This window comes from Oncorhynchus mykiss, chromosome 19, assembly GCF_057628025.1.
Source record: "Oncorhynchus mykiss isolate SJ-2025 chromosome 19, ASM5762802v1, whole genome shotgun sequence".
In the NCBI taxonomy this organism is placed as follows: Eukaryota; Metazoa; Chordata; class Actinopteri; order Salmoniformes; family Salmonidae; genus Oncorhynchus; species Oncorhynchus mykiss.
Window position 1 is genome coordinate 7,676,998 of NC_143040.1, and position 11,899 is coordinate 7,688,896.

Sequence of the window (11,899 nt, forward strand, 5' to 3'; positions counted from 1 at the left end):
CAAACCCCCATGTTACCCCAAACCCCATGTTACCCAAAACCCCATGTTACCCAAACCCCATGTTACCCCAAACCCCCATGTTACCCAGAACCCCATGTTACCCAAAACCCCATGTTACCCAAAACCCCATGTTACCAGAACCCTATTGTTACCCAAAACCCATGTTACCCAGAACCCCATGTTACCCAAAACCCCATGTTACCCAAAAACCCCATGTTACCAGAACCCCATTTTACCCAGAACCCCATGTTACCCAAAACCTTATGTTACCCAAAAAACCCATGTTACCAGAACCCCATGTTACCCAGAACCCCATGTTACCCAAAACCCCATGTTACCCAAAACCCCATGTTACCAAAACCCCATGTTACCCAAACCCCCATCTTATCCAAAACCCCATTATACCCAAAACCCCATGTTACCCAGAACCTCATGTTACCCAGAACGCCATGTTACCCCATGATACCAAAACCCATGTTACCAAAACCAATGTTAACCCATACCCCAATTTACCCAATCCCCATGTTACCCAAAATCCCATGTTTTTCTGCTGGTTTGTCACCACATTTTAAACATCAGTCCACTGCTGACCATCGATTTAAAACACAAAACTGACCTAAGATCAGCATGTAGGGTCAGCTTCATTCTACTCCTACTCCGTCCCCTGGGCTGCTCTCTCCTCTCCCGGTCCAGCTTCAGCTCTGGAGCTCAGAGAGACCATCTCCATGGCATTGACATAAAGATCCATGCTGCTCACCCTGTTCACTCTCTTCTGCCTCCAGGTGGGCTAGGGAGACACAGCACCAACAGTCAGACATTTACTCTCTGGTATCTCCATTCTCTCTCCCTCCCTCTCCCCCTCCCTCTAGTTTAAATGACTTGTAACGTCTGAGTAAATGTCTTTACCTTGTAGTACAGGTAGGAGGTGGTGATGGCTGTCAGTAGGATCAGCAGCACTACAACGTGTCTGATGATGAAGGCTGGCAGAGGAGAGGCTGCAAACAGAAACACCTTTGATGAGGGAACTGATCATCATCACATAGATCTGTGGGAAATCTGTCAATGACAAAATTATAAGACTGGTTCATGTTCACTTACCTGTGATGGTGAGGGAGAGGAGCTCACTCTCAGAGGAGAAGTTATGAGAGAAAACATAATTGTCATAAACACAGCTGTAGTTCCCTTGGTGGGAGTCATCTGCAGCAGGGAAGAGGAAGGCAGCAGAGTGATTGACAGCTAGCTGGGTCTGGGTTCTGTTGGAGCCGTTGAACGTGAGGAGGAAGGAGCCTCCTGGGTACTGTGGCTGAGTGGAGCAGGTGATGGTGAAGCTGTAGCCCCTGAACACCTCGGGCCCCTGGTGGCCCCTGGAGACCCCTCCCATTGAGTCAGTCAGGAAGATATCAGGCTGGACCAGGAGATCTGTAACAATAAAAGAGAACAAGAAAAACCTCTTCAACTAGTTTCCTATAGATATGACAATAACATCAGCATGTAACAGTGCCAGCCACCCTCCCTCACAGGGCAACATGAGTAGTGGGCCTACAGTCACTGAGACAACATATGTTGATATCAGGCTTAAGCAGGACATCTGGAACAAGAGGAGAGAAAAAGAAAACGTAGCTCCTCAACTACTTTCCTCATGTAGATGTGACAATAACATGACATGTGACAGTGGTAGTGAGTAGAGACGTTCACTGAGATAACACTCAAATACAAAAGCATTCTGGGATATTTAAGTTGTATTTGATTCCTACTTGACTGAGTGATCTATTTAGTAAAGCAGACTTACAAGCTAACAGTCATCATGAGAGGTGCAGAGGAAGTTGTATGAATGAAGGAAATCAGTTGAATGTAATTATAATATGTTATAATATGTTGTTATTACCTGAGCAGATCACTGTGAATCCAGGAAGGAGATCCTCTGATCTTCTACACTCCCTCAGTGAAGACTCAGACCAAGAACAGGAAACTACAAACCCTATAGTGGTGTTTCCAGGAAGTACTGAAACAGTGGAGCCACAACCCAGCTGTCTACACACTACTGCAACTACATCCTCCTGGTCCCAGTCTTCAGTTCCCACAGTCCTCCACTCTCCCTGGTCGTACCACTCCACTCCACCAGCACAGCGACTGTCTCCTCCCACCAGCCTCACATCATCAGGCTCTGAGAAAAGAAAAGAGAGAGACAGTAATCTTACTATTTTCTCACTAAAACACACCTATATTGGATCTCATATTCTTCACTCCAGGTGAGAAACAATGTTGACTGAGTGACAAACTGTTTCTTACCTGAGCAGGTGAGTCCAACAGCATTACCAGGTAGGCAGGTGTTGTTCTCTCTGTCTGAGGTGTCACAGTCCAGGAGAAGGGACTCTTTGCCTTTACACTGGAACTCTTTATCCCAGGTCTGACCCTCACCTTCTCCATAGAGCCCCCCCTGTAGAGCTGCAGGAGCCCCACAGCCAACATCCCTACAGACTACCTCTGCATCCTGCCGGTCAAAGTCAGCTTCACACACTGAGGCCCAGGACTGATTGGACTTCACCTCCACTCTCCCAGAGCAGAGACCAGCTCCATCCACAAGCCGCACAGACTCTGGAGAAAAAGAGTTGGTTGAACATTCAATCCGTTTTGTTGATGACACTGTCAAGGACTAAACACAAATATGTTGGATAAAAGATTGTAGTTTGCTATGTTTGATACTGTAAGAGGTAGAAATGGGTTCTTAGTCACTCAGGATCAGGTTGGGAATAATGCAGGCAGGAGACAGGAATAAGTTCACTTCACTTTATAGAAAATAAACAGCTGGACATCCATCAGGCAGCTTCACTTCAGTACCATCTGAACTACAATGATCTGCCCATGAACATCTCCCATAAACCAATATGACAAACACAAATATAATGTTTAAATACATCTGACATCTCTCCCTCTATTTAAATGAAATAAAAACACATAAAACATGATCCATGGTAATATTGTATAAATAAATCTCTCAATATGACCAGTCTCTTACCTGAACAGGTCACATGATGATAATATCCACCATCACAGACACCAGGTCCTCCTATGACGTCACACTGTCGAATAGAAGACTCATCTCCATAGCAACTACTATATAGTGTGACTCCTCTTCTTCCATCTTCAAACAGAGGTCCTCTAGATTCAGCTACAGGATTCCCACAGTCCAGCTCTCTACACACAACCTTAACCTCTCTCATGCTCCACCACCCAGTACATAGACCTGACCACTCTCCTCTGTAGAAGGCTTCCACTGTCCCAGAACAGGAAGTGGTCCCATTCACCAGTCTGACTGAGATTTCAGCTGTAAACAGCAGAGAGGAAAACACAGTGGTGAGGACAGATGATGACAGTGATTCTGTTATTCTAACAGCAGTAACGCTTTGTGGTTGACAAGAATTAGTAGTTCCATAAAACACTACTTGTTATTGGGTTTTAGAATGGTTTGTATGGACACATGAATTTCTCCGTGTGGGATAATAAAGTTGACTAATATTGAACTGTTATAATCACTGTAGATTTATACTCTACCTACCTGGTGGACTGACGCGTTGAGCCTGGAGATCTGAGGAGAAAGAGAGAGACAGAGGAGAAAGAGAGAGAAAGAGACAGAGAGAAAGAGAGAAACAAATTGAGAAAGGGAGGAGTCAGAGGAAGAGAGAGACAGAGGTTAAATGAACATCAACATGACCTTTCATGATGTGATGGGGAAGACAGGCTTATCGTTGGTATGGTGCAACAACACCCATGTGTACATACACTATATATACAAAGTATGTGGACACCCCTTCAAATTAGTGGATTCTATTTCAGCCACACCCCTTCCTGACAGATGTAAAAAATCATATAATAATAATACAAATAAACAGCTACATTCTCCATAGGGGTCAATAATACAGATAAACAGCTACATTCTCCATAGGGGTCAATAATACAGATAAACAGCTATATTCTCCATAGGGGTCAGTAATACAGATAAACAGCTACATTCTCCATAGGGGTCAATAATACAGATAAACAGCTACATTCTCCATAGGGGTCAATAATACAGATAAACAGCTACATTCTCCATAGGGGTAAATAATACAGATAAACAGCTACATTCTCCATAGGGGTCAATAATACAGATAAACAGCTACATTCTCCATAGGGGTCAATAATACTGATAAACAGCTACATTCTCCATAGGGTTCAATAATACAGATAAACAGCTACATTCTCCATAGATGTCAATAATACAAATAAACAGCTACATTCTCCATAGGGGTCAATAATACAGATAAACAGCTACATTCTCCATAGGGGTCAATAATACAGATAAACAGCTATATTCTCCATAGGGGTCAGTAATACAGATAAACAGCTACATTCTCCATAGGGGTCAATAATACAGATAAACAGCTACATTCTCCATAGGGGTCAATAATACAGATAAACAGCTATATTCTCCATAGGGGTCAGTAATACAGATAAACAGCTACATTCTCCATAGAGGTCAGTAATACAGAAAAACAGCTACATTCTCCATAGGGGTCAATAATACAGATAAACAGCTATATTCTCCATAGGGGTCAGTAATACAGATAAACAGCTACATTCTCCATAGAGGTCAGTAATACAGAAAAACAGCTACATTCTCCATAGGGGTCCATAATACAGATAAACAGCTACATTCTCCATAGAGGTCAATAATACAGATAAACAGCTACATTCTCCATAGGGGTCAATAATACAGATAAACAGCTACATTCTCCATAGAGGTCAATAATACAGATAAACAGCTACATTCTCCATAGGGGTCAATAATACAGATAAACAGCTACATTCTCCATAGGGGTCAGTAATACAGATAAACAGCTACATTCTCCATAGAGGTCAATAATACAGATAAACAGCTACATTCTCCATAGGGGTCAATAATACAAATAAACAGCTACATTCTCCATAGGGGTCAATAATACAGATAAACAGCTACATTCTCCATAGGGGTCAATAATACAGATAAACAGCTACATTCTCCATTGGGGTCAATAATACAGATAAACAGTTACATTCTCCATAGAGGTCAATAATACAGATAAACAGCTACATTCTCCATAGGGGTCAATAATACAGATAAACAGTTACATTCTCCATAGAGGTCAATAATACAGATAAACGGTCCAACGGTACACCAGAGATATCAACACCATACCACTCCTGGTTACTATGACTAGACCATATCAACACCATACCACTCCTGGTTACTATGACTAGACCATATAGACACCATACCACTCCTGGTTACTATGACTAGACAATATCAACACCATACCACTCCTGGTTACTATGACTAGACCATATCAACACCATACCACTCCTGGTTACTATGACTAGACCATATCAACACCATACCACTCCTGGTTACTATGACTACACCATATCAACACCATACCACTCCTGGTTACTATGACTAGACAATATCAACACCATACCACTCCTGGTTACTATGACTAGACCATATCAACACCATACCACTCCTGGTTACTATGACTAGACCATATCAACACTATACCACTCCTGGTTACTTTGACACAAGGCTTTATTTTCCCAGTCTCTGTTTTCTTGTTCTCCCGGTTTTGACCCTTGACCCTGACTCTGAGCCCGCCTGCCTGACCACTCTGCCTGTCCTGACTCTGAGCCCACCTGCCTGCCCTGACTCTGAGCCCGCCTGCCTGACCACTCTGCCTGCCTTGACTCTGAGCTCGCCTGCCTGACCACTCTGCCTGTCAAGACTCTGAGCCCACCTGCCTGTCCTGACTCTGAGCCCGCCTGCCTGACCACTCTGCCTGTCCTGACTCTGAGCCCACCTGCCTGCCCTGACTCTGAGCCCGCCTGCCTGACCACTCTGCCTGCCTTGACTCTGAGCTCGCCTGCCTGACCACTCTGCCTGTCAAGACTCTGAGCCCACCTGCCTGACCACTCTGCCTGTCCTGACTCTGAGCCCGCCTGCCTGACCACTCTGCCTGTCCTGACTCTGAGCCCACCTGCCTGACCACTCTGCCTGTCCTGACTCTGAGCCCGCCTGCCTGACCACTCTGCCTGTCCTGACTCTGAGCCCACCTGCCTGACCACTCTGCCTGTCCTGACTCTGAGCCCACCTGCCTGACCACTCTGCCTGTCCTGACTCTGAGCACACCTGCCTGATCACTCTGCCTGCCCTGACTCTGAGCCCACCTGCCTGACCACTCTGCCTGTCCTGACTCTGAGCCCACCTGCCTGACCACTCTGCCTGTCCTGACTCTGAGCCCACCTGCCTGCCCTGACTCTGAGCCCACCTGCCTGACCACTCTGCCTGCCCTGACTCTGAGCCCGCCTGCCTGACCACTCTGCCTGCCCTGACTCTGAGCCCGCCTGCCTTACCACTCTGCCTGCCCTGACTCTGAGCCCGCCTGCCTGACCACTCTGCCTGCCCTGACTCTGAGCCCACCTACCTGACCACTCTGCCTGCCCTGACTCTGAGCCCACCTGCCTGGCCACTCTGCCTGCCCTGAACCTGTGCCCACCTGCCTGACCACTCTGCCTGCCCTGACTCTGAGCCCACCTGCCTGTCCTGACTCTGAGCCCGCCTGCCTGACCACTCTGCCTGTCCTGACTCTGAGCCCACCTGCCTGCCCTAACTCTGAGCCCACCTGCCTGACCACTCTGCCTGTCCTGACTCTGAGCCCGCCCGCCTGCCTGACCCTGAGCCCACCTGCCTGTCCTGACTCTGAGCCCACCTGCCTGTCCTGACTCTGAGCCCACCTGCCTGACCACTCTGCCTGTCCTGACCCTGAGCCCACCTGCCTGACCACTCTGCCTGTCCTGACTCTGAGCACACCTGCCTGATCACTCTGCCTGCCCTGACTCTGAGCCCACCTGCCTGACCACTCTGCCTGTCCTGACTCTGAGCCCACCTGCCTGACCACTCTGCCTGTCCTGACTCTGAGCCCACCTGCCTGACCACCCTGCCTGTCCTGACTCTGAGCACACCTGCCTGATCACTCTGCCTGCCCTGACTCTGAGCACACCTGCTTGACCACTCTGCCTGTCCTGACTCTGAGCCCACCTGCCTGCCCTGACTCTGAGCCCACCTGCCTGACCACTCTGCCTGCCCTGACTCTGAGCCCGCCTGCCTGACCACTCTGCCTGCCCTGACTCTGAGCCCGCCTGCCTTACCACTCTGCCTGCCCTGACTCTGAGCCCGCCTGCCTGACCACTCTGCCTGCCCTGACTCTGAGCCCACCTACCTGACCACTCTGCCTGCCCTGACTCTGAGCCCACCTGCCTGGCCACTCTGCCTGCCCTGAACCTGTGCCCACCTGCCTGACCACTCTGCCTGCCCTGACTCTGAGCCCACCTGCCTGTCCTGACTCTGAGCCCGCCTGCCTGACCACTCTGCCTGTCCTGACTCTGAGCCCACCTGCCTGCCCTAACTCTGAGCCCACCTGCCTGACCACTCTGCCTGTCCTGACTCTGAGCCCGCCCGCCTGCCTGACCCTGAGCCCACCTGCCTGTCCTGACTCTGAGCCCACCTGCCTGTCCTGACTCTGAGCCCACCTGCCTGACCACTCTGCCTGTCCTGACCCTGAGCCCACCTGCCTGACCACTCTGCCTGTCCTGACTCTGAGCCCACCTGCCTGACTCTGAGCCCATCTGCCTGACCACTCTGCCTGTCCTGACTCTGAGCCCACCTGCCTGACCACTCTGCCTGTTCTGACTCTGAGCCCACCTGCCTGAGTCTGAGCCCACCTGCCTGACCCTGAGCCTGTCCTGACTCTGAACCCGCCTGCCTGACCACTCTGCCTGCCCTGACTCTGAGCCCGCCTGCCTGACCACTCTGCCTGCCCTGACTCTGAGCCCACCTACCTGACCACTCTGCCTGCCCTGACTCTGAGCCCACCTGCCTGGCCACTCTGCCTGCCCTGACTCTGAGCCCACCTGCCTGACCACTCTGCCTGTCCTGACCCTGAGCCCACCTGCCTGACCACTCTGCCTGTCCTGACTCTGAGCCCACCTGCCTGACTCTGAGCCCATCTGCCTGACCACTCTGCCTGTCCTGACTCTGAGCCCACCTGCCTGACCACTCTGCCTGTTCTGACTCTGAGCCCACCTGCCTGAGTCTGAGCCCACCTGCCTGACCCTGAGCCTGTCCTGACTCTGAACCCGCCTGCCTGACCACTCTGCCTGCCCTGACTCTGAGCCCGCCTGCCTGACCACTCTGCCTGCCCTGACTCTGAGCCCACCTACCTGACCACTCTGCCTGCCCTGACTCTGAGCCCACCTGCCTGGCCACTCTGCCTGCCCTGACTCTGAGCCCACCTGCCTGACCACTCTGCCTGTCCTGACTCTGAGCCCACCTGCCTGATCACTCTGCCTGTCCTAACTCTGAGCCCACCTGCGTGATCACTCTGCCTGCCCTGACCCTGAGCCCACCTGCCTGACCCTGAGCCCACCTGCCTGACCCTGAGCCCACCTACCTGACCACTCTGCCTGCCCTGACTCTGAGCCCACCTGCGTGATCACTCTGCCTGCCCTGACTCTGAGCCCACCTGCCTGACCACTCTGCCTGTCCTGACTCTGAGCCCACCTGCCTGATCACTCTGCCTGTCCTAACTCTGAGCCCACCTGCGTGATCACTCTGCCTGCCCTGACCCTGAGCCCACCTGCCTGACCCTGAGCCCACCTGCCTGACCCCACCTGCCTGACCACTCTGCCTGTCCTGACTCTGAGCCCACCTGCCTGACCACTCTGCCTGTCCTGACTCTGAGCCCACCAGCCTGACCACTCTGCCTGTCCTGACTCTGAGACCACCTGCCTGACCACTCTGCCTGTCCTGACTCTGAGCCCACCTGCCAGACCACTCTGCCTGTCCTGACTCTGAGCCCACCTGCCTGATCACTCTGCCTGTCCTAACTCTGAGCCCGCCTGCGTGATCACTCTGCCTGCCCTGACTCTGAGCCCACCTGCCTGACCACTCTGCCTGTCCTGACTCTGAGCTCGCCTGCCTGACCACTCTGCCTGCCCTGACTCTGAGCCCGCTGCCTGACCATTCTGCCTGTAATGACCCTGAGCCCACCTGCCTGACCCTGAGCCCACCTGCCTGACCCTGAGCCCACCTGCCTGACCACTCTGCCTGTCTTGACTCTGAGCCCACCTGCCTGACCACTCTGCCTGTCCTGACCCTGAGCCCACCTGCCTGACCACTCTGCCTGTTCTGACTCTGAGCCCGCCTGCCTGACCATTCTGCCTGTCCTGACCCTGAGCCCACCTGCCTGACCCTGAGCCCACCTGCCTGACCACTCTGCCTGTCCTGACTCTGAGCCCACCTGCCTGACCACTCTGCCTGTCCTGACTCTGAGCCCACCAGCCTGACCACTCTGCCTGTCCTGACTCTGAGACCACCTGCCTGACCACTCTGCCTGTCCTGACTCTGAGCCCACCTGCCTGTCCTGACTCTGAGCCCACCTGCCTGATCACTCTGCCTGTCCTAACTCTGAGCTCACCTGCCTGACCACTCTGCCTGTCCAGACTCTGAGCCCACCTGCCTGATCACTCTGCCTGTCCTAACTCTGAGCTCACCTGCCTGACCACTCTGCCTGTCCAGACTCTGAGCCCACCTGCCTGACCACTCTGCCTGTCCTGACTCTGAGCCCACCTACCTGACCCTGAGCCCACCTGCCTGACCACTCTGCCTGTCCTGACTCTGAGCCCACCTGCCTGACCACTCTGCCTGTCCTGTTCTGTCTTTGCCTGAACCCTGCTGTCTGCATTTGGGTCTTACCTTGGTTCTAATAACACTGACCATCACACCTTAACTGATATTAGTGCCTGTCCCCAGATGGACAGTTAGGCTACAGTAAAGTACATTTACAGGTGATCACATCATTGTCCTGCTTTGAGACACATTTTTACTGTCTGCTTCCAGCTGGATGTTATTTTACTAGCCGCACAAATTGTAATATATCTTACAATTTCGAATCTTACCTGTGCTCCGGAACAGGATCATCAATATCACTGCAGGTATCATATCTTTCTCTAACTGGGGCTCCACTGAGCGAAACAAGTCTACTGTCATGAAGAGAGGACTGCAGAGTGAGAAATACTGCTAGGCTATATGATTTCTAACTCATTACTTCCTTACTTCAATTATGTGGCAAACTGTTAAGCAAATCAGATCAGTTAAACCCACCTTCCTAAAGGAAACACTGACATCAGAAAAACTCCACAGGAAACTGCTGACAGAGCAGCAGTTACACATAGTGTCCTATAATATCTTACCTAATTGTCAGTGACTGACTTGAGAAAGTCCCCTCTAACTTTCTGTGTTGTAGAAGCTAGAGGTCTGTTACCCAAGTCAACTCAACAGGTGTGGTGGTAAATGAGACATGCTATACTGTTTTATTACTTAGAGAATTGTCTGTTGTTAAATGCTAGTTTTATTCCACTGATACAAACTTGTCTTGTGTGACTTAGTGTTAAGTCTGGGCGGACAGCAAAGAGCTGTTTGGGTGTGACCACAGTGTGTGACACATCCTGTTTTTCACCATCTGCAGGGACTCCACTGTGTGGAAATCTGTTAGAAATCATCAATGACATCACATCAACTCACAAGTATCACAGTCGGATAGAAATTAACACTTGGTAGGCTATATAACTTCTACATCCATGGTAGTGACATTAACACTTGGTAGACTATATAACTTCTACATCCATGGTGGTGACATTAACACTTGGTAGACTATATAACTTAAACATATTGGTTGTTACTGTTGGGTAGCAACTTCACCAGCTTGTTGTTGTTGTCATGGTTGTTCCTGTTTGGTAGTAACTTCACCAGATTCTTGTTGTTGTCATGGTTGTTCCTGTTTGGTAGCAACTTCACCAGCTTGTTGTTGTTGTCATGGTTGTTACTGTTGGGTAGCAACTTCACCAGCTTGGTGTTGTTGTCATGGTTGTTCCTGTTGGGTAGCAACTTCACCAGCTTGTTGTTGTTGTCATGGTTGTTCCTGTTGGGTAGCAACTTCACCAGCTTGGTGTTGTTGTCATGGTTGTTCCTGTTTGGTAGCAACTTCACCAGATTCTTGTTGTTGTTATTCTGAAGCATCTTGTGTGATGTTGGTCTTGAGGGGAGAGGGTGAGAGAAGATGGATTCTATTCATATGCTGTCCAGCTTCTGAAGAACGTATGGTGCTAGAATGGAGAGGAGATCAGTAAACAACAGAACGTATGGTGCTAGAATGGAGAGGAGATCAGTAAACAACAGAACGTATGGTGCTAGAATGGAGAGGAGGTCAGTAAACAACAGAACGTATGGTGCTAGAATGGAGAGGAGATCAGTAAACAACAGAACGTATGGTGCTAGAATGGAGAGGAGATCAGTAAACAACAGAACGTATGGTGCTAGAATGGAGAGGAGATCAGTAAACAACAGAACGTATGGTGCTAGAATGGAGAGGAGATCAGTAAACAACAGAACGCATGGTGCTAGAATGGAGAGGAGATCAGTAAACAACATATTTAGATTCTCTTCACAACTAGACAGTACATTTGACTCATGTTGGTTCCATGTAGAACCCTCTGTTAAATGGAACCCCAAAGGTTTCTACCTGGAACTAAAAGGGTTATTCAAAGGGTTCTCCTATGGGGACAGTGGGAGAATCCTTCTAGGTTCTAGATAGCACCTTTTATTTAAGAGTGTAGGCCTATATTCTAATCCCCGAGCTGACAAGGTAAAAATCTGTTGTTCTGCCCCTGAACAAGGCAGTTAACCCACTGTTCCTAGACCGTCATTGAAAATGAGAATTTGTTCTTAACTGACTTGTTAAATAAAGGTTAAAACATAAATAAAACAACTAGA

General features: G+C 49.8%; 1 protein-coding gene across 1 annotated transcript; it reads right to left on the reverse strand.

Annotated features, from left to right (window-relative positions):
- Nucleotides 1-615: 615 nt before the first annotated feature.
- LOC118941407 (scavenger receptor cysteine-rich type 1 protein M160-like) lies at nt 616-10,048 on the reverse strand. Its single transcript, XM_090211807.1, has 6 exons — nt 10,027-10,048; nt 2,290-2,595; nt 1,886-2,164; nt 1,099-1,419; nt 907-995; nt 616-787 (listed from the first exon to the last, which is right to left on the reverse strand). Exons 1-6 carry the CDS (start codon nt 10,046-10,048, stop codon nt 653-655), a joined length of 1,152 nt encoding a protein of 383 aa, XP_090067933.1. The 3' UTR covers nt 616-652.
- Nucleotides 10,049-11,899: the final 1,851 nt, after the last annotated feature.

Excerpts from the sequence above, each read along its gene's own strand:
- LOC118941407 (XM_090211807.1), bottom strand. The coding sequence starts at position 10,048 with ATGATCCTGTTCCGGAGCACAG. Across the intron at positions 1,420-1,885 it reads ATTCACAGTGATCTGCTCAG|ATCTCCTGGTCCAGCCTGAT; the intron begins GTAATAACAACA and ends TTATTGTTACAG. Across the intron at positions 996-1,098 it reads CCTCTCCCTCACCATCACAG|CCTCTCCTCTGCCAGCCTTC; the intron begins GTAAGTGAACAT and ends TTCTGTTTGCAG.